The sequence below is a fragment of the Perognathus longimembris genome, chromosome 2 (genome assembly GCF_023159225.1).
Source record: "Perognathus longimembris pacificus isolate PPM17 chromosome 2, ASM2315922v1, whole genome shotgun sequence".
NCBI classification, from domain to species: domain Eukaryota; kingdom Metazoa; phylum Chordata; class Mammalia; order Rodentia; family Heteromyidae; genus Perognathus; species Perognathus longimembris.
Window position 1 is genome coordinate 88,556,937 of NC_063162.1, and position 22,839 is coordinate 88,579,775.

At 39.4% G+C, this 22,839-nt stretch overlaps 1 protein-coding gene across 3 annotated transcripts; it reads right to left on the reverse strand.

Annotated features, from left to right (window-relative positions):
• Nucleotides 1-2,891: 2,891 nt before the first annotated feature.
• Nucleotides 2,892-16,688, reverse strand: Nup42 (nucleoporin 42). Of its 3 annotated transcripts, none has more exons than XM_048339699.1 (7): nucleotides 16,488-16,688; nucleotides 15,594-15,822; nucleotides 14,138-14,232; nucleotides 7,584-7,660; nucleotides 6,220-6,306; nucleotides 4,422-4,506; nucleotides 2,892-3,652 (listed from the first exon to the last, which is right to left on the reverse strand). In XM_048339699.1, the coding sequence occupies exons 1-7, from the start codon at nucleotides 16,606-16,608 to the stop codon at nucleotides 3,087-3,089; spliced, it is 1,260 nt and encodes a 419-aa protein (XP_048195656.1). In that variant the 5' UTR covers nucleotides 16,609-16,688; the 3' UTR covers nucleotides 2,892-3,086. The 3 variants fall into 3 exon arrangements, with proteins under 3 accessions (XP_048195656.1, XP_048195657.1, XP_048195658.1); XM_048339700.1 differs by lacking the exon at nucleotides 16,488-16,688 and adding an exon at nucleotides 16,226-16,471; XM_048339701.1 differs by lacking the exons at nucleotides 14,138-14,232; nucleotides 16,488-16,688 and adding an exon at nucleotides 16,226-16,473.
• Between the last annotated feature and the right edge of the window lie 6,151 nt (nucleotides 16,689-22,839).

Here is a 22,839-nt window from a genome sequence, read left to right on the forward strand (position 1 = left end):
CAGAGAAGCTCTTGTGTTCTGGCCTGGGGCCGGCCTCAGACTTTGACCCTCATACCTGTACCTTGTGTGTAGCTGGGGTTATAGATGGCCCGCACACTCAGGTTTGTTTGTTGAGATGGGGTCTCATTAACCTTTTCTCTAGGCTGGTTTTGAACTGAGGTCCTTATACTTTCACTTCACTGATCCTGCTCCTACATGTACAAGGTTCCCATGATAAACTGACTGCTTCTAAGTCTGCTCTGAACTTTTCTGCCCTCACAGTTTTGCTCTCAGGTCAGTCTATCTGGAAAGAAAACTTTTTTTCTCTCAGTAAAATTCTCCTTTACTCAATGCCAGACTCAAAGCTCACATCTGCCCTAAAGCTTTCCTGCTGCACCGCAGGCTCCAGTGATCTGTCAGCTTTAAATGGTTCAAGAGCTCATTGTCTGGGACATTCCTTTTGATCTTTAATAATATGCTTTGTGCTTTCCCTCTGCCCTGAACAGCTGAAAACATGTTCTCTGCTGTGCTTTTTTGGTCCCTGCTTCTTGCTGATGGTCTTGGTTATTGGGTAAAGCAGTTTCTAAGCTTTTGCTGCAAAAAGGACAGCAATTTCTTCTGTTGTGACTGGAGGGGAAATTCTCCATGTGAGGGGCAGGAAGCTGTGTGGTCATTTCCTTTTTTAGTAGATCTGTTGAAATATATGTCATATGCCACAAAATGGAGCCACTTGAAGTTTCCAGTATGATGGCTTTAAGGCAGGAGGTATGGCTCAACTGATAGAAGGCTGGCCTAGCAAGTAAAATGTCCTGAGTTCAAACCTCAGAACCACCACCACCACCAAAAATGGTTTTTATATGTTCCTATTGAAACAGGATAGAGAAAACGAGGCATGGTAAACAGCAGCCAGGAATTCAGAAACAAACAGCATTATTTAGAAACATATAAGCACTATCTTTTTTTTTTTTCTTGGATCCTTATACTCATTCATAAGCTGCAGTATTAGTGCAAGGAAAAAGAAAAGAGCAAGAGTAGCTCACCTGACCTGTCTTGTCACCCCTTCCTAGATGCCGAGACTCAGATCTGAGGACTGCAGTTCAAAAGTAGCCTGGGCCAAAAGGGCTGAGTTGTCTTATCTCCAATGAATCACCACAAAGCCAAAGTGGAGCTGTTGCTCAAGTGCCAAAGTGCCAGCCTTGAGCAAAAAAGCTAAGAGACAGCTCCTAGGGCCCAGTACTAGCACAAAAACAACAAAAAACTTACTGGAACAAAGCCTCACCTGACCAATCCTGAGACAACAGACTATCAGACTACCAGCAGCCACGAACTGCAAGATGACTTAGACTGTTTGAATTATGCATACCTGCTTACATCTTGTCTCCTATCTAACTGAAGGTCAATGTTTGTACCTCTAAAAGATGTGGAAGATGGCTGAGGATGGCCTGAAGTGCTGTCTTATTGCAGATGACAAGTAATCTTTTCATTATTTCGGGTCTAGTAATTTTTTTTTTCCTGCTAGTTATGGGGCTTGAACTAAAGGTGCTGGTCCCTGAGCTTTTTTGCTTAAGGTCTAGTGCTTTCAGACATAGCTCCACTTCAGTTTTCTGGTGGTTAACTGGATATGAGTCTCAGGAGGTTAATTGGAAATAAGAGTCTCTGAGACTCTTGTGGTATTGTGACATTGAACCTTGATCCTCAGATCTGAGTTTCCTGAATAGCTAGGATTACAGGCATGAGCCATCAGGGCTCAGCCTGTCTGGGTATATTAAACAAGCACCCCTCCTATATTCAGGCATATTTAACAAGTGAGCCCTTTGTTTGTATTTTCTGAGAGCTTAAAGGGCACCTTAAAGTTCAATTAGGACCTGAGGACACCTGTAACCCAATTGCCAGGACCAGGATTTGCTTATACCCTCTCTATATTTCATCACTGAATCAACAATGTTCTACTACTAAAAGGTGGGGCTTTTAAAAAGTGACTAAATCTCTAGGGGTGGGCTTAGGACTCATAATAGGCTTGATCCTGAGGACAGAGGATTTTTTTTTCCAGTCCTGGGGTTTGGGACTCAGGGCCTGAGCTCTGTCCCTGGCTTCTTTTTGCTCAAGGTTAACACTCTAGTTCTTAAGGCACAGTGTTACTTCTGGCTTTTTCTATAAATATGGTGCTGAGGAATCAAACTCAGGGATTCATGTAAGCAAGGCAAGCACTCTACCACTAAGCCATATTCCCAGCCCAGGACAGAGCATTGTGTTGTTGTCATTTTTTCACTCTGCCATGTGAGCATGTAGCATCAAGACATCATCTTGGAAGGCTGGAAGATCAGGCATTCAGCAGCACTGAAGTGACATCCAGGCCTTGAAACATCTATGTTTGAGAACTGTGAGGAATAAATTTCTGTTCTTTATAAATTACACAGACTCAGAGGGTTTGTTACAGTGGTAGGAATGAACAAAGATATCAACCTATAAGTAGTGTAGGGGCAGGAAAGCGCTAGGATTTTACTATGATTAGTTGGAGATGGTTCTTCATAAAGTGGGAACTTGAATCCTTTGAGGACTGACTCATTTCCAGATATGATTTGGAATACATATCTTTTGTCAGGTAAGTTATTTATGTAAAAAGTAGGGCTGGGGATGTAGCTGAGTACTTGCTTAAGTTTGACCTATAGCAATTTACACAGAAACTTTAAAGAGGCAGTACCAATGAGAAAATTATTTAATGTTTTTCAGTTCTGTTCATGATTACAGTAACAAAAAAATCCCTTGCATGATGGTTTTTCCTTTTTTTTTTTTTTAATCAGGGGAGGTATGTTTCATTTAGTTAAGACTTAAGAATGTGAAACTTTAAAATTACTAAAATTATCCAAAGTTAATCTTGTTCATAAAAAATAGATACGTGTGTGTGTGTGTGTGTGTGTGTGTGTGTGTGTGTGTGTGTGTACATCTGCTCTCTCATCTGAACCACTCAGAATAATTTCAAAATCCATTCTTAGAACTGAGGGTATAGCTCAGAGGTAGCATGCTTTATAAAAGCCCAAGTTGGACCCCCCCACCACAAAAAACTAAAAATAATAAAAGCTATTCTATTCTGTATTTAAAATTACCCTTTAGATACTTAGGAGCTCCACAGGTGGTGGTTTTAAAGGAATTCTTCCAAGAGTAAATTTCTTGGATTGATATTGTTCCAGTTCTTCTACTGTCAGTTGATCTCTGGGTGTGAATAACGCATTCTGTGTAGTGACGATGACATTTGAGCCTGGGAGAGAGGTGGAGACACTGCTACCTCCAAAGATGTCATTAGGTTGCTTAGAAAACACAGTGTGAGACTGAGAACTGAGACTACCAAAACCAGACATAGCACTGCTGCTTCCAAAGGCTGGAGCTCCCACAGGGCCTGTTGCCACAGAGGCTGGAAATCCCGAAAATCCAGGTGACTCAAAACCGGAAGCTGCAGAGCTCTTAAATGAAAATGCAGCCACAGATGTGACGTCAGGTTTCCTAAGTCCAAAAGCTGGAGTGGAAGCAGAGACGGCAGAACTGCCAGAGGGAACAGCTCCAAATGCTGGAGGGCTACCAAACACAGATGGGCTTCCAGGAGTGGTGCCAAATCCAGGGCTTGTTTTAAAACTAAAGTTCTGAGCACTGCCACTGCTGCTGCTATTCATGGGAAAACCTACAAAACACAGAAAACGGGAACAATAATCTGGTAGAGTAAAAATATGTAGCCACAGGACCTTTTTCTCTTATGTCTGCCATGTTTAGAGACTGGGAAAATAGCTTACAGAAAGAAGAGTGAAAATGAAAGGTCAGAATGAACCACTACACTCCTATTCCCAGTTGTTTCTGCTACTGTGCATTACCTACACAAGAAATCTCAAAGACAAGGGAGTGATTTCCACTTTGGTTTGCCACCTCCTCTCACCAGAGCTGTCATCTGACAGCTATGTAACAACAAGAACATTTGCAAGGTGCTGTACCACAGCTGTGTATTCCTATGAAACTCCTGAGAAAAAATTTTAAAGTGTACTTTTTTGTCAGTCATGGGGCTTGAACTCAGGACTTGGGCACTGTCTCTGAGCTCTTTTGCTCAAAGCTAGTGCTCTACCACTTTGAGCCATAGTTCCATTTCCAGTTTTCTGGTGGTTAATTGGAGATAAGAGTCTTATGAACATTCCCACCCAGGCTGGCTTTGACTCACTATCCTCAGATCTGTGAGCCACTAGTGCCTGGCTCTTAAAGTGTACTTTTACAACCTGAGCGGTAGTGCCTTTTAAAGCACATGCCCATCCTGGCCTGCATTTCACAAATGTCTCTGAATCACCCTAATCGAAGGTGGCATTAATTGCAAGGGTGTTTTGGAATGTGTTTCAGACTTTATGACCCAAAACTTATGAAATTCTACTTCTCTGACTCAGTGAAGTCTTGCATTGCTTTTTACTTACCTGATGACCCAAATGCTCCTACTTGCCCACTTCCAAAGCCAAAGGTGGGGGCCGTTGGATTTGCTCCATCCTTTGTATCAGAGAGCTTTAAAAAGAATATGCAACCAAAATATGAATATACATAGAAAAACATACATCAAGAAGTGAATAGTGCTAGACACTAGTGGCTCACATCTATAATCTTAGCAACTCAGGAGGCTGAGATCTGAGGATCAAAGTTTGAAGGCAGCCTAGGCAAGCAAGCAAGAGACTCATCTCCAATTAACCAGCAAAAGGCAGCAAATGAGGGAGTGGTTCAAGTTATTAGGATGCCAGTTTGAGCAAAAGAGCTAAACAAAAATGCAAGACCCCAAGTTCAAGCCCCAGTACCCCCACAAAAAACGTAAACACATTAAAAAAAAAAGAAGAGAGACTATCTCTGAGTAATTATGGATGCTTTTAACTTTATACTCTCTAAATTTCTACAAGGAGCACAAAGTATAATAAGAATTTTCTTTTGTGTGGTACTGAGATTTGAATTCAGGGCCTTGCCACACCTTTAGCCCAGGAGGTGGGGGGAAAATATATGTGTGTGTGTATGTATATATGTATATACATACATATGTGTGTGTATATATATGTATATATATACACATACATACATGACTCTCACAGGGGCTTCTCTGCCTGGGATTGGTTTCAAACTGTGATCCTCAGATATCAGCCTCTTGAGTAGCTAGGATTACAGGTGTGAGTCACCAGCACCTGGCCTAAAAATAACTTTTTTTAAAAAAGTAAAATTATGCCTATTTTCTTTCCTCTTTCTCTTCTACTTTGGGGAATGAGTTGAGATAGTCTCACTATGTATCCCAACCTTGACTTCTTATGATCTAGCTACAGTTTCTTTTCTTTTTTCCCTTTTTCTTTGGTGTCAGTGTTGGACCTTGAACTCAGGGCCTGGGTGCTGTCCCTTAACTTTCTTTCTTTCTCAAGGCTTGCACTCTATCATTTGAGCAACACCTTCACCTCTGGCTTTTTGGTGACTAACTGGAGATAAGAGTCTCAGACTTCACTGCCCCAGCTGGCTTCAAACTATGATCCTCAGATCTCAACCTCCTGAGTTTCAGCTAGGATTACAGACATAAACCACCAGTGCCCAGCTCTGCCTGTTTGGATTACAAGTGATGATGACTACACTCAAATATCCCTGCTTTTCTGAGAGAAAACAATTCTAGGATCTTCACTATAAACGATACTGTGAAAATGGTAATTTTAACAGAGATTTTAAAAATTAGTTATACAGAGGAGGATTTCACTTAATTTCCACGTTAACAATGTATTACAATCAATCTCACCCTTTATCACTTTCTTTTCCCCTTCCCAAAACAATTTCAACAGGTTTCATGTTCTATTTTAATAGTTACATATAATCTTGCCTACTATATTCAACCTCCTGTCGTCTCAATTCTTCTCACCAGTACCTTCTCTTATAGAATCTGTTTTGTCTCACCCCTAACTAACTCTTTATTGATCAATAGCTCTCACTAAGGTTCTTTATGCTGTTTTCATATATACTTGCATTATATTACAAAACTATTCGCTCTCCCATCTTTCTTTTTCCCTCCCTCACTTCTCCTCCTAAATAGTCCCTTAAATTCATGTGATGTTTATCCATGTATAAAGTTATATATACAGGTATATACCGATGTTGTCCATGAATATGTATATCTTTTGTGCTTTGCTCTACAAACTCAATGTGAAATATTGTGCAAAAGAACTACCAATAAACTACTTCCTTGAATGACACTCCAATACTCACCAGAGCTAATTTAGTTGAAGTATTTAAACTCTTCAATTCATTTATCCTATTCCTCCACTGATTTATTAACTGTTGGACAGAGGTGAGCTGAAAAGAAAAAATGGAAGACTTTAACTCAATACTGAGTGGTTAATTTCTTCAGTAACTTCAAATCATTTATGAAAAAAAAACCCCACAAAAAGTTTGTGTAATAGGTTTTTGTTCTTTTCTTTGGTGCCAGAACTCAGAACTCTGGTGCTTGAACTCAGAACCTAGTCATTGTCCAGTTTTTTCACTCAAAGCTGACATTCTATCACTTGAACCACACCTATACTTCCAGGTTTTTGCTATATATTTTTTTTCTTTTTTGAGATAAGGGAACATGGACTTTCCTCCTGCTTAGGATGGCTTCGAACTGTGAACTTCAGATCTCAGCTGATTGAGTAGCTAGGTTCACAGACATGAGCCATAGGTATGAGCCACTACTCCAGCTTGAAGTAACTAACAGCTTTTTTGTTTTTGTTGTGTGTGTGTGTGTGTGTGGTTATGCCAGTGCTGGGCCTTAAATTCATGGCCTGGGTGCCATCCTTGAACTTCTTTGCTCAAGGATAGTGCTCTACCATTTGAGCCACAGCTCCACATCTGGCTTTTTGGAAGTATATTGGAGGTAAGAGTCTGATGGACTTTCCTGCCAAGGTTGGCTTTGATCCACAATCCTCAGATCTTAGCCCCCTGAGTAGCTATGATTATAGGCATGAGGCACTGGCACACAGTTTTTTTTTTTTTGTTTGTTTTTTAATTTAATTTTATTGTCAAGATGATGTACAGAGGGGTTATAGTTACATATGTAAGGTAGTGAGTACATTTCTTGTCAAACTTGTTACCTCCTTCCTCATTTTTCTTCCACCTTCCCTCCTCCCCAATCCCCCTCCTCGAAGTTGTACAGTTAGTTTACAACACATTGTCTCGTAAGCATCGCTGTTGCATTGGCTAGTCCTTTGTCTCACCATTTTGATGGTCCTCTGGCATCCAGCTTTATTTAACCTTTTCTCCTAGAATTCATCATGGCATCCATACCTAACAAATGTTTGATAAATGCCTATCAAACAATGAAAACCATTTGATTTCTGGGTCTGAAGGATGGGTAATTTGTTGTTAAAAACAATGACATTCCTGACTACTATTGCCAAAATATATTATCAATTTAAGTAGCTAACCAATTTCAAAGAAAATAATCTAGAAACCAATTTCTAAAAGTATTGATCTGAAAAAAATTAGCAGTCTTCATCAACTTTGCTAAAACACAAGCAATTCACTACAAACACAGAACATAGTAATTGATAGCCAATTTATTACTGAAGTAGATGAACAGTAAATAAACTTACATAACTCTGTAAGTTATTGCTGGTTAAGAAGTTAAGGTACTCAAGTCTCAATTCCTCTGGCGAAATGTCTGTAAAACCTGAAGTGAGGAATCAGACCAATGATTGTGACAGTAATGCTTGAGGCACTAGACAAGAAAATATGCTAATGTTGATTATCATTAAGATTTTGGTAACCATAAGAAAAAATTCAAAGGTTTACTCTAATGTCTACTTAGTAAAGTATGCAAAATTAGAATAGTTACTTGGTCTCTGAATGGGGAAGAATTTTCTAAAGTGAAGCAGAAAGAGTAATAAAAGATCTGAATACATATACATTCAAACTCAGTCTAAAAAATTTCTGTCACAGTCTACAATAAAACTAAAAAGGTAAATGATGCCAGGCATGGTGGCCCATACCCGCAAATGCTGTAGAAGTAGAGATTGAGGCCGGCATGGGCAAAAAAGTTAGCAAAACCTAATTTCAATAAGTAAGTCAGATGTGTGGTACCAGATACTAGAAAGATCTGAGGCTAGTCCTGGGCAAAAATATAAGACCCTACCTGAAAAGTAACTAAAAGCTCCTTCCCGCAAAAAAAGGGCTGTGGGTTTGGCTCATGTGGTAGAGCAATTGCCTAGTAAGCATAAGGGTAGCTTTGGAGCTCAAACCCCAGTACTGCCACACACACACACACTCACACACACACACACACACACAGAAGAAAACTGTAAACTAGGAAAACCATGTATATATTGCAGTTCACTAACTGCAACTTTACTGTATCATGGTTTTTTTTTAAAAAAACAAACCATATATCTAATTCTGTATTGTAGAATTTTTGCTGTATTGTGGGATTTTGCTGTACATAGGTATTTATATAATATTTATGACTTTAATTATTTTTGCCTAGAAATTTTAAACAATATAAAAAGGTTAAAGTTAATAAGAGAGTGGGAAAGGTTTATAGGAGACTGGGAAGAGTTCATAAAGCTTTAAAATATATATAAAAAATAAAATAAATATGCTGCTACTTCATGGATTTTCACCTATCACAAGTGTCTCTGGAATGTAACTCCCATGATAGGTGAGAGATTTCAGTAATTTTAACAAATACGACAAGGTAATAGCTCATGTTCTTAATGTATAAATAGCTCTTATAAATCAGGAAGAAAAATAAGTTCATATGGGCAAATACAAACAAGAAATTCACAGGAAAGTTCAAATAGCAATTAAACAGGTGAAATTAAGTTAAAAATACAACTTAAACATGTGAAAATGGAACAATAAAATCTGTTGGTATTGGTTTGGAAAGGGGGGAAGGGAGAGAAGAAAACAAAGAATGAGTGAGCAAGCAAGGTATGATTATAATCAAGTGACACAGTATGTGTAGATGGACGTATCACAGTGAAATCCTCTTATACAACTAATTGATTTAATGGAATTTTAAATGTAACTAAGTGATAAAATGTTTTATCAGATTGACAAAAAATAAAAATAGGTGTTTATTGCTATTCAGTATGGAGTAAAACTAGATACTCTCCTAAATAGCTGTTAAGGAAACTTTCCTGGAGAAAAAACTGTCAATAACTATCACAAGCATTCAAAATGTTGACATACTTAGGCACTCAGGCCAGGTAAGGAGGCTCATGTCTGTAAATCCAGGTAACTGAGGCAGAAATTGGAAGGTTCATGGTTCCAGGAAAAGAGTTATTTAACAAGATCTCAACAAATATGATAATGTGGTGGTTCATACCTGTGATTCTGACTATGTGGGAGGTGTGGGCAGGAAGGTTAGAGGATAGACCTAGACAAAATGTCTGAAGAACAACTTGCGCGGGGAGGAGGGGGTGTGGGGAAGGGAGTTTATCCTCTCCAAACTGTAAGTATTTCAGGACTTAAACTTAAGAGAATTATATGTGCAAACCAAGGGTGTTTTGTACAAGGATGTTCATTCCAACAGTTTTAGTAAGAGACAAAACAAAAAATTAATCTATTGGGTTGGGGATGTAGTTCAATAGTACAGTGCTTACCTAGTATACATGAAGCTAAACACTAGACTATGATCTTAACTTTAGACATACACATTAACATAAATTACGTTTGTGAGTCTATGTCTTGAAATATATTAAAATGTTTCAACTGTCACCTCTGTGACATCAGGTGCTTTTTCTTTTAGTTATGTATTATATTTTCTAAGTTTTCAAAGCAACAGCTTATAACTTCTATAATTGGGGAAAAGTATAAGAAATGGGGAAAAGATGTTCCTTTAATTCCAGTAACACTCCAGGACAAAAAACAAAAGTCTAGGAATCATACTGAATTTCTCTCCTTTCTGTATTAAATTTATCAGCATCCTGCTGGTTCAGGCTCCAAAACAGACCTTGAATTTGATCAATTGTGTCTAATCTGATCAGGAGCAGCAATCATCTCTGACCTTGTTTCTCTGCCTCTACTCTGGCCCCTGCTCCCAACCCTCTACATCCCCACAGCAGTCTGAGTGAGCTTTTTCTAATCAGACAATATTCGCTGTTTAAAGTTCCTCATGGCTGCCTACCCAATACAATTAGGCCCAATATCATCTGGCCCTTGGAAACCTCTCTGGCCTTATGTTGTATTATTCTGCCTTCTTTACTCTCCTCCAGTGTTTGAGGCTCACTAGTACTCATGCCTGATCTGGCTGCCACCTAAGGGTCTTTATACAAGTTGTCAGAATATTTTCTCTGAATGTTTCCATAACCAAATATTCTCTTCACTCAGGGCTCAGCCACAACATTGCCTTCTAAGAATGGATATCCACTCTATGTAAAGGAACACTTTCTCTGTGGTTATTCCCTATTCCTTCCAGGAATGTAACTTAAACCTGGTGATTAAACAAATTCCTTACAGAATACAGAAAATAACCTGAGTAACAATTTTCTCAATTTTTACAATGGTGGGACGAAAGGAGTATTATTCTAGCTGCATAAGAAATGTTAATTCACTATTTACAGTGGATGTCTTAAGGACCTCAAGAAGCTTTTGTTTACATGGGTTATATATAGTGATGATTACCATACTTGAAAACAGAGTGTTCAAAAATATTATTTAAAAATAAGAAACAGGGCTGAGAATATGGCCTAGTGGTAAAGAGTGCTTGCCTCATATACATGAAGCCCTGGGTTCGATTCCCCAGCACCACAAATACAGAAAACGGCCAGAAGTGGCGCTGTGGCTCAAGTGGCAGAGTGCTAGCCTTGAGCAAAAAAAAAAAAAAAGAAAAAAAAAAGCCTGGGACAGTGCTCAGGCCCTGAGTCCAAAGCCCAGGACTGGCCAAAGAAAAAAAAAGAAACTATGTATCCACATTCACTTATTTTTCAAATTAAAAAAATAGTGAGATAGGGTTTTTTTCCTTGAGGTGCTGAGGCTTGAACTTAAGGCCTTTGGCACATGCTAGACAAGCACTTTACACTGAGCTACATGCCCAACTCTATATTCTTTTGTTTTTGGTTGGTCATGGAGCTCGAACTCAGGGTCTAGGAGCTATCACCGAGCTGTTTTTGCTCAAGGCTAGAGTTCTTTCACTTTGAGCCACAGTACCACTTCAGTTTTCTGCTGGTTAATTGGATAAGAGTCTCACAGACTTTCTGCCTGGACTGGCTTTGAACTGTGATCCTCAGATCTCAGCCTCCTGAGAGCTAGGCGTGAGCCACCAGCACCTGGCTCCAATCCTAGATTCTTATAATGTGCTTCTGCATTCACTGTTGTAATATGGTTGATGTACATGAAGAAAAGCTATTTTCATGGATATGGAAAAGATTAAGAATAGCCTTTTTAGTTAAGTGTGAACACACTTCTTTGACACATATGGCACAACTAAGTGGAAGTTTCTTAAAGGCTAGCTAAAATATAGACTCAAAAGAAAATGGGAGCTGGGAATGTGGCTTAGCAGTACAGTGCTTGTCTAGCATGTATGAAGCCCTGGATTCGATTCCTCAGTACCACATAAACAGAAAAAGCCAGAAGTGGTGCTTTGGCTCAAGTGGTTGAGTTGCTAGCTTTGAGTAAAAAGAAGCTAGGGACAGTGCTCAGGCCCCGAGTCCAGTCCAAGGACTAGAAAAAGAAATGAACTTTTTGTACTACTACATTATAAACCACTGGTTTATCTTATACTTAAAATGGATTTTCATACATTCACAATTTTGTACCACACACAGGTCATTTGGAAAATACTGGTTCTATAGGTTATGTAGAACTTCCAAATGTTAACACCAATCATTATATAATATTCAAAAAACCTTTTGAATGATTTTGAAAGATACTGCAATTATTTATGAAAATAGTGTAAAAAACTTCAGTGTATGTTGTAGATCAATAGGGTGTTGGGGTAGGGAAAGAGAAACAGGTGCGGTTGGAGGTGTGTGGATACTATTTGGAGGGGGGTGGTCTAATAAGAAAAAGAGGGTGAATATTGCCAAAGTAGATTATTTGAACTTATGAAAACAGAACAATGAAACCTGCTGAAATTGTTTTAGGGAAGTAAAAAGAATGTGATAGAAGGGATGAGACTGATTGTAATACATTGCAAACATGTATGGAAATATTATACTGAAATCTCCCTTTTTACAACTAATATATTGTAATAAAAAAACACACAACAAAACTGAACAAGAACTACAGTCCCCCTGCCCCATTTGTTAATGTTGTCTTCAATGTCATCAGAGTATTGAGTATATGCTCATAGTGACAAAAAAAAGTTTACCACAATTCTAAGTGTTGCATGAAAGCTTGAATTTTACCACTGGCAATAAACCCTGTCTGTTTTTTCTTTGAAGTAACAGGCTCATTTAATTTATTTACTCATTTTTTTAGAATATATCTGCAAAATGCCTAAGTCTAATAATCACAGCTGGTACTTCTTTCCAATAAAGAAAGATATGTGAAAAAAAGAGGTTGGCTGAGCCCTCAACTCAAATGATCACACAGGCATTTTCCCTCAAGATACATATCATACTTGGGAACAGGCAGATCTTTATTGGACTTACCATCTTGTCATAAAGCGTATTTAACACATGTGACAAGATTAACAAAATTAGTAATTTTTACTCCTTTACCTTACAATGGCATGTAATTTTTTTCTTTATTGTAACTACTATAGTCAGCTAGTACTTTGTTATCTATGGTTTGATTTACACTCAGATACAGGTGTAATAGTTTTACTCATCAATGCTTTTATACCAAAATAGAAATGTCAACACAGTGAAAAAAAGCAATTGATTTCTTAGTATTAATTTAAGCGGATTTCTTACATAATTCTTTTAAGAAGTCTCAGGGATATGGTTGTCAGATTTAGCAAATAAAAATACAGGATGTCCAGGAAAATCTGAATTTCAAACATAATACATTACAAAACATAATGAATATGTTTTCAAATATTACATGTTATACATATATTAAAATATTATTATTGGGCTGGCCACAGATGGTTCATGCTGTAATCCTAGCTACTCAGGAGGCTGAGATCTTAGGACTGAGGTTTGAAGCCAGCCTGGACAGAAAAAGTCAGTGGGACTCTTATCTCCAATTAACTAGCAAAAAGCCTGAAATGGAGCTGTAAGCCAGGTGGTAGAACACCAGCCTTGAGTGAAAAAGCTAAGGCACAGCACTCTGATCCTAAGTACTAGCATGTGTGTGCACGTGTGCGTGCGCTGGTTTGTCTGAAATTTAACTGTATATCTAACATTTTATATGGCAGCCTTCAGGATCTATATTTTACGTTTTGAGAATCACTATTTAGGGCCTTAGGCATCAAGATTACTTTTGAGATAATTAAGACTTAATACTAATATTTAAACTGAATAAAGGCTCATTACTATTGTATTTTCTTTCTAAAATATCACTATCTAAAACTATCTATTTGCATTGTTTCTTGTTTCCCTTCTCCAAGACCTAGGCTTCATAAGGATGTAATCTTGCTTACCTAGCTTACCACTGTATCACTAGCACTTGGAACATACAACAAGGTACAACATAAATTCAATAAATATAAAGTGATATTTTAAAGAAATGGTGTCTCCGTAGGTCTTTAACCATTATTTCCAGGATAGGTCTTAACATGGTTTAAGAAAAGTAACTATTCTTAGAAGGAAACACTGGTAAGACTGAATACAACTAGAAAGCCAATGCCTTAGCGGCAAGCAGGATGTGTAACTGTCTTCACTGCAGGCAGCCAGGTTAAGAAATTTTACATACTAGGAACCAAGAAAGCAGGGATTTTTTGGTTTATGGAATCAGAATTGTTGTGGATCTTCATTTTACTATCTTTACTAACTATACATCTTACAAGAAATACCTTCTCCAACCTCAATCTGAATTATGTTTTGTATACTATAAACAATGTCTTAAGTGTCCTAATTGAAGCTGTTTGTCTTTTTTAAAGTTAATGTCTGTGTAAGTATGGTCTTAGTGTAAGAATATATTTTTTAAATACTATTTCTGTGGGCTTACAGCTCAGTGGCAGAGTGCTTAGCATATGTGAGGCCCAGGGTTTGATCCCCAACCACCAAACAGACAACTCAAAACACATTAATTTCTTAGTTACCTGAAATATTAGGTTTCTTTTTCATCGGTGAATAAGCAGAGAACATCCACTGCCCTGATGATTCCCAAACTTCCATATCTTTTACAATTCCTTCCCTGAAAAAGCCGGGGTGGGTGGATGGAAGAGTGGTTTGTTACTTGCTCATTTTCTATGAAATTACCAGTGTTTTGGCATGTCATGAATTTTACCACTAATGTTCCTTAGAAATATCATAAATCCATCACACAATAGTGAAGGAAAGCAAACAAAGTCAGTCTGTGACTTCCTGCAAATGAAGATTCTGACCTACATCATTTGCTTCTCCCTACAGAAAAGATTATGACAAAAATCAGCTTCTTAAGAGCCAGGTGCCAGAGGCTCATGCCTGTAATCCTAGCTACTCAAGAGGCTAAGATCTGAGGATTGTGGTTCAAGCCAGTCCTGGTGGAAAGTCTGTGAGACTCTTATCTCTCCAATTAACCACCAGAAAACCAGAAGTGGTGCTAGCCTTGAGCTGAAGAGCTCAGGGACAGTGCCCAGGCCCAGAGTTCAAGCTGGGCAACTCCTGCCCTCCCCTCCACCCCCCCCCCCTCCAAAATCAGCTTCTTTTTTTTTTCTTTTTGGCCAGTCCTGGGCCTTGGACTCAGGGCCTGAGCACTGTCCCTGGCTTCTTCCCGCTCAAGGCTAGCACTCTGCCACTTGAGCCACAGCGCCGCTTCTGGCCATTTTCTGTATATGTGGTGCTGGGGAATCGAACCTAGGGCCTCATGTATCCGAGGCAGGCACTCTTGCCGCTAGGCTATATCCCCAGCCCCAAAATCAGCTTCTTGGTGTTTAGCGAGAAGATCAAGTATATCTGTAACTAACGTACAAATTTTAGAAAGAAAATTGATGCTACTGGGTCATGAAGATCACACTGTATGCATAACTACTTGATACTTTGTAAAGAACGCACAATTTCTAATCTTCAGCAGGGCTAGCCTTAGAAAACATATTCATAGTATATTATCAGTACAAAGTGGAAAAAAGCATAATCGTTTCTACAAAAAATTCTTCTAGTATGGAAAAATATTTCTAAGTGAAATAAAAGTCGAGGAGGATACATAACAATACCCATGATAAAATCATGTTTTTTAAATAATAGATTAATTTTTTGTGTCTGGTCCTGGGGTTTGAACTCAGGTGTAGATGCTGTCCATGAGTTTTTGTGCTCAAGGCTAGTGTTTTACCACTTGAGCCACCGCCCTACATCCAGACGTTTTTGGGGGTAGGGTGGGGTATAAACTAGAGTTAAGATTTTCATGGACTTTTCTGTCCTGGTTGGTTTTGAATCAAGATCCTCAGATCTCAGCCTCTTGAATAGCTATAATTACAGGCATGAGCCGAAGATGCCCAGCTTAGATTACTTAAAAATAAAATTATAGGTGCTTATGGAAATAAAATGGGCAAATGGGTAGTGATTAAAACTTTCACTTACAGAAGTTTTTTTTCTTCTTTCTGCTCATCAGAGGTAGGTGAAGCAAATGGGTTCTGAGACAATCCAAAGCCCCTGTTCCTGCTAGTTGAAGTTCCAGAATCAAAAGAACTGAATGATGGCTTTTCATGATCTCTGCTGCCTCCCCATGGTGTGGATTTGGCAAAACTAGACGGTTGGATGACACTGGAGTATCTCTGGCTGGTGCCATTCCATCCACGCCTGTTATTACCTAAACAATAAAAGCACAAATTTACTGGCGATTTCTCTTTTAAATCTTAAGTTACATTTTTCCTTATTAGGTAGTTTAACATAGTGCTATAACCTTCCCAACTTTACCCTAAAAATTTAAGCATATGTGCGCATTTTTCTGCGAGATGGCTACCTGGCATTCGAGTTTCAAAGGAGTTTGCGACTTCCCCCAAATGAAGATTCTGACCTACATCGTTTGCTTCTCCCTCCAGAAAAGAATATGATAAAAAAAAAATTAGCTTCTTGGCGTCCAGAGAGAAGATCAAGTATACTTTAGGGTCTTCAAGGCGGAGTCCGGGGTCGCCACAGGCGAATTCTCCCGACCGCTACCACGACCACCGCACAACGTGGCTTGGATTCACACTTCTAATTTTGAAACTCACTGTTTGGCACTAGCATCCGGGGCCAAAGCCCGGCCCGCAGGTATTCGGCAAAACCCGACTTGTCCAACTCCGGGAGGGGAACATCCGACCACCAGCGCTGCGCGGCGCCCACTGGGCTGGGAGGGGCAGCGACGCGGGGCTATCCGCGTCACGGACCCGAACTGGGCGGCAGACAGGAGGCGTCCGGACCCCACCAGCCGGGACGCCAACGCGAGGCTGTTCCCGGCTGGTGCCGACGGCAGTGGATAACAGGAAACGTCACCTGAGGCCTGTGGCTGCGGTTGCTGCCGCGCCCCACCCGCATCGCGGGCTCCGGGATGTTCATTCCAGCATCGGTCTCCAAAGCGACACCTGCCCTGAAGAAAGAATTGACAAATTGTCATTACGAAGGCGGCGTCGCTGGCGGAGCAGTCATCAGTTGGCAGCGGGTGGTGAGGCCACAAGACTAAGCAACGGAAGACACTCGGTCACACACTGTGACGTCATCGCCATGCGCCTGGAAAGACTTTCCCTCTTGTCCCGCCCACAGTCCAATGAGAGGCGTACATGTTAGCCAATAAGATTCGAGAAGGGCGGGACTGTGCTAGTGTGCTGGGTACAGTTGCTTGAACCGTTATGTAGAGAGGAGGGAAACGGTCGACCCGTGTCCGGGTAGGGAATGAATAGAAAGCAGGTATAAGCAAACTTAAGCAAAGCTTAATTCCTTTATGCAACTACTTAAAGATAAAATTAAAAGAAGCAAGATCTGAGCTTTAGGTGTCTTTGTAACTGTTGAGGTATTGTTGCTTCCAGAACCTTCAGGGGCCATTGCTACCAAATATATATGTGCAACACATAAATACACTCACTTCCCTACATATTCCTACATCGATGTGTCAAAGATACCAATAAGCTGAGATTTTTCTGATTTTATTTTCTCCGATAGCATGAAGCCTAAAATCAAGTTCTCTGTAGCCACTGGCATTCCTGCAAATGCAAGCTTATGTAAGGACTTTCCTGGGATCAGATATCTCATACTAGTAGTGGTTGAACCTTACGGTTGAGCATGATGTTGGTTGCATGTGAAGGGATAGAAAAGGCCAGAGTTGAGACTGTCTACATGGAATGCTGTGTGAGAGGATGACGTCAAAGGTTAAGGCTTGCAGAATTTGGCAGTGATCAGTTTTGTGAAAGTTATGGTGAAATCAGAAGAGTGATGTAGGAAGGAAACTCCTTGTTTTAAGGTGGCAGAGGAAAAATGTGCATACCTTCCTTCTCGACAGTTATCACACAGGAAAGAAAATAAGGGAAAAAAACCACCTTTGATTATACTAGGATATCCACAACTCAAACCACAATTTTTATATAAAGACTGAATGCACATGGAAAGTCAGATAGTGAATCACTTAGAAGATTGGAAAGAGATCAAATTAACCTGCTGCAAGGTAAACACTAAAGCCTCCAGTGTCTCAGGAGTTAAGAGCAAGCAGGTGCCAGTGACGAGTGAACTGTCAGAAATCTGTAAACTGTGGTTAGAATTTGGCTCCAGAGACTCATCTAGTAAGGCAATTATCCCCACTCACAGGAAAAAAAACATGAGAGGTATCAGATTTAAGGACACCAGGACACAGACTATGCTTACTGAGTGTGAGTTGGGAAGCCTTCTTGTCTATGTGCCACAAATCCTAAGGCCAGGCTTGATGTCCTTTCATCCCAACTACCCACAAGGGGAAGAATATTGAGATTATTTTCTGGAGAATTTAATATTCCAGAAAAATGCATATGGATCTCATGGATTTCCAACAGAAATAGCATTCCCACCTATGATGATCCCAGTGAGAATTTTGGGGAAGGGGTTACTGGGAACTATACCCAGAATCTAGTGAAGGCAGGTTAAGCACACATTCTACCAGAGCTCCACCCTGAGGTATTCACTGATTATTCAACTCACCCTTGAACACAAAAATATGCTGTTTAATGTCCAGTTTTAAATGTAAGTGTGCAACAAGGAAACATATTTGAGGACAGTCCAAACACTGATTTTTTTTTGCCAGTCCTGGGGCTTGAACTCAGGGTCTGAGCACTGTCTCCGAGCTTCTTTTGCTCAAGGCTGGTACTCTTCCACTTGAGTCACAGAGCCACTTCTGGTCTTTTCTGTGGTACTGAGGAATCAAACCCAGGGCTTCATGCATGCTAGGTAAGCACTCTACCACTAAAGCCACATTCCCAGCCCAATGATGGATTTTTTAAAATCATGGAATATATAGCAAACAAAACAGAGAGGTTAATATTAAATTACCCTTAATTTATTAAATGAAATGTGAATGCTCTCTATAAAAGATCAACATGAAAAGTTATCTTAGAACTTAAAAATGGATAGTAGGAAAATTTATAAAGTTGGAAGTCAAATTTGGGGTAATCCTTTCTAAGACTTAAATAAACTAGATCTTTTGTGTGTGTGTGTGTGTGTGTGTGTGTGTGTGTGTGTATGTGTGTGTGTGTGTGTGCCAGTCTCTGGGCTTGGACTCAGGGCCTGAGCACTGTCCCTGGCTTCTTTTTGCTCAAGGCTAGTGCTCTGCCACTTGAGCCACAGCGCCACTTCTGGCCATTTTCTATATATGTGGTGCTGGGGAACTGAACCCAGGGCTTCATGTATAGGAGGCAAGTGCTCTTGCCACTAGGCCATATTCCCAGCCCATAAACTAGATCTTGAACCTCATTTTATACTTGGTATGATAAAATATACAAAACTTTAGAAAACAAAGAGCTAGTAAATCAGATTTCTCAGCACAGATTATTTTTGTGTGTATGTTGTGTGCTGGTTCTGGGGTTTGAACTCAGGGTCCAAAGTACTGTCCCTGGGCTTTTCTGCTTAAGGCTAGCACTCCATCACTTGAGGTATAGCTACACTTCTAACTTTTAAGTGGTTAAATAGAAATAAGAGACTCATGGACTTTCCTGCCTAGGCTCACTTTGAACTGAGTAGCTAGGATTACAGGTGTGAGTCGCTTGGTCAGATTCTTTGCTTTTTTTTTTTTTTTTTTTGTCTGTCCTGGGCTTGAAATCTGGGCCTGGGTGCTGTCACTGAGCTTCTTTTGCTCAAGGCTAGCACTCTACCACTTGAGCCACAGTGCCACTTCTCTCCTTCCCCAGATAAGTAGATTCCTCCCCCTCAACTAAGTCCTGCTGGAAAGAAGAAACGTTAGCAAGATGAAAGCAGAACTTTTAAAATCTCTTGAGGCAACTGTAAAAAGAAGGTATTTAAGGTAAAATTCACCACGTTTTGAATGACACAACCTGTACAACATCCTTCCAAATAGCACCAACTTCATGAGGCTTGCTGTGGACTTGATTGTCTTAAACTGTTGTCTTGCTAACAGTATCAATCTTTTAAAATTGTTATGATAAAGGCGATGTAGAGAGGGATTACAGTTAGATGTCAGGTAGAGTACATTTCTTTTTGGATGTCACCCCTTCCCTTGCTCTCCATTTTTCTCTCCCATCCCATCCACAAGTTGTATAGTTTATTTTCAACATAGTGTCATGAGTACCAACCACTGTTGCATTTGTTCACCCTGTCCCTTCATTTCTGTGACCCAACCACTTATCCTCCCCAAGACAGATAAACCAACGAGATAGAAAACAAAACCAGCAACAAAGGAAAACCTCTCATTTCATTTCCCCGAGTTCATTTTGATAAATATCGAATTACTTTATATGATCAGATGCACACAGGCGTTGTGCCTTTATGTTCCTAAAAGTATCCCTCCTTTAGTCTGTGTGTGAATGCCTATAATCCTGTATAACTTATCATGTTCCAGTGTAGTTTAGATCTAGCTTCTGAGAAAAAAAATGAGCTGTCTCTCTGGGCTTGGCTAATCTCACTTAACTTTTTTTTCTAGGTCCATCCATTTCCCTGCAACTAACATTCGTTCTAATGGCTGTGTAAAATTCCATTGTGTATAGGTACCACATCGTGGTACCTATTGTACCACTCAACTAATGTAGGACAGATATATATGGGTTATTTCCATAACTTGGCTATTTTGAATACTGCAGCAATGAACATGGATGTGCAAGTATCTTTACGGTATCTTGAGTTCTACCAGGAGTGGTATGGGAAGTGAAAGGGAAGATCTATAGATTTTTTTTGAGGAACCTCCAGACTGCTCTCCAGAGTGGTTGGACTAGTCTACATTCCCACTAACTATGCGATAGGATTCCTTTTTTTCACCACACTCCCACCAACATTTGTTTGAATTCACAATGTTGGCCAACCTAACTGGGGTGAGATGGAATCTCAGAGTTGTTTTGATTTGCTTTTCCTTTATAGCCACGGATACAGAGCATTTCCTTATGTTTGCCATTCCTGTCTCTTCTTCTGAGAAGTCTCTCTTTAGCACCTTTTCCCATTTAGTGATTGGTTTATTAGCTTTGGGAGGGGTTTCTTGAGCTCTTTGGGTATTTTGGATACTAGGGCTTTGTCTCATGTTTTGCTGGTAAAGTCTTCCAGTCTGTGGCTTTCTAGTTTAGTAACTGTCCTCTGCTGTGCAGACACTTTTTGTTTTGATGTAATCCTATTTGTCAAGTCTCTCTCTTACTGGCTTGTGCCCTTGGGACTCTTTTCAAAAGGCTTCTGCCAATGCCTGTAAGTTCTAGTGTTTCTCTTACTCCTTCTTGTAGTGATTTCAAGGTTTCAGGTCTGGTGTTGAGGTCTTTGTCTGCTTTGAGTTGCTATTTGTGCATGGCAACAAGTAGGGACCCACTTTTAGTTTTTTGCAGATGGATGCCCAAGTTTCCCAACAACAATTATTGAAGAGGCTATCTTTTTTTGTATTGTATATCTTTGGCTCTCTTAGCAAATACCAGCTAACTAGGTAACAGTAGAAATCCTAAAAAAAAAAGTGCTCTAAATATCTCATCTTGGCAAATGCAGTAAATTCATTTTTTTGCCTGCTAACAGCATATAAGGTAAAATGGATAGACATGGTGGAATAATTGTTTACCAAATGGCATATTTTAATTTTGATATATCAATATAGTTAAGCAACTCAAAATCTTTTCATGAGACTGTCAAGACCTTAAAGCTAGGCCAGAAAGCCACCGTTTAATTACTGTTGTTCATTGCAATACTTTTTTCAAGATGCTAAACATTCATGTTCATATTATGATTTTCAAAAATATGGACTGAATTACTGTCATTAAAGCACTGTTGCAAAGGACACAATACATTAAGTAGACACAAAAACCAAGTAGAACAGTTTACAGGACAGAACCTTTGGGGAAAATAACAGAAAATACACTTTCAGAATAGTGTGCTTTTGCCCATTATCCTGTCATTGACAAGTGTGTAAAACAGTTATAGGGAGAAAAAGGAAAATTACTGGAAATTATGATAATGATTACCAAGGGAAAACAAACTTTATTATGACTTACATCATTCCTGGCTATATACTTTATGCTCTATAGTTGCTGACACAGCCTGAAAAAGAACACCTAGTATATTTAAAATATTCTAACCAGCATTGAATACAGGGTGATTACCCTACTAAAATAATATGATGACAAATGGATCTTCTGTCCTCAAGAAAATTAGATTTAAAAATCAAGAGTACAAAATTTAAACTTCTACATAAAAATGTTCAGCAGTCAAATCTAGTGGCAGAAAGATTAGTGGCTGCGTAAGGCCTGGAGGATTCTGGATTGAATAGTATTCTTTCCTCCCAAATTCATCTCTACCTAGAACAGAATGTGACATCATTTGGAAATACGGTTGTTGCAGCTGTAAGTAGTTATGATAATAAAGGATTGGTGGTGGTGGTAGTAGTGTGTGTCTGAAATCCAACTGGCTGTTATCCTTATGAAATGACAGAGGTGAAGACTATGTGATGCAGCTGGCAACTACCAGAAGCTAGGGGAGAGGCCTGGGAAGTTTCTGTCTCAGGGCCCCCAGAAGGAACTAATCCTGCTGATGCTCTGATTTAGAACACCTGGCCTCCTGAACCGCAGTGACAAATCTCTTGTTAAACCATCAAATTTGCAATACCTTGTTACAGCAGAACTAGGAAATGAACACAAGGGAATATGAGTGATTGCTTTCCTTTAAGGTGATGACAGCATTAGGAAATTATGGTGATGACTGAACAACCCTATGTATATACTAAAAACTACTCAACAGTATGATTTAAATGGGTGATTTGCATGGTTATATGAATTACATGTCAATAAAGTCGCTTTTTTAAAAATTCCTTTTGAATGAATAAATAAAATTGATCAATCTGTTTTAAGTTAAAAATATTTAATATCAGATAAAAACATTGATGACAACGTCATATGACTCATTCTCTATGTAGTGAAAAGAGCAAAACACTGCTAGGAAAGAAGTAGGTGGGCTGGTAAAGAATTTGGTGATCACATAACACATGAGATGACATATTTAACTCAAATGATTACAAAACCTTAGAGACAACTACATTAAATATTTCTTGTGTGCTCTGCCAAGGGACAAGAAAACATACTTTTAACCCATACAAAGTTCAAAGTTGCTAGGTCCCAGTGGCTCAAAGCTATCCAGGAGGTGAAGATGGAGAAGACTGAAGTTCTAGGCCAATTTGGGGATGGGAAATCAAGGGATG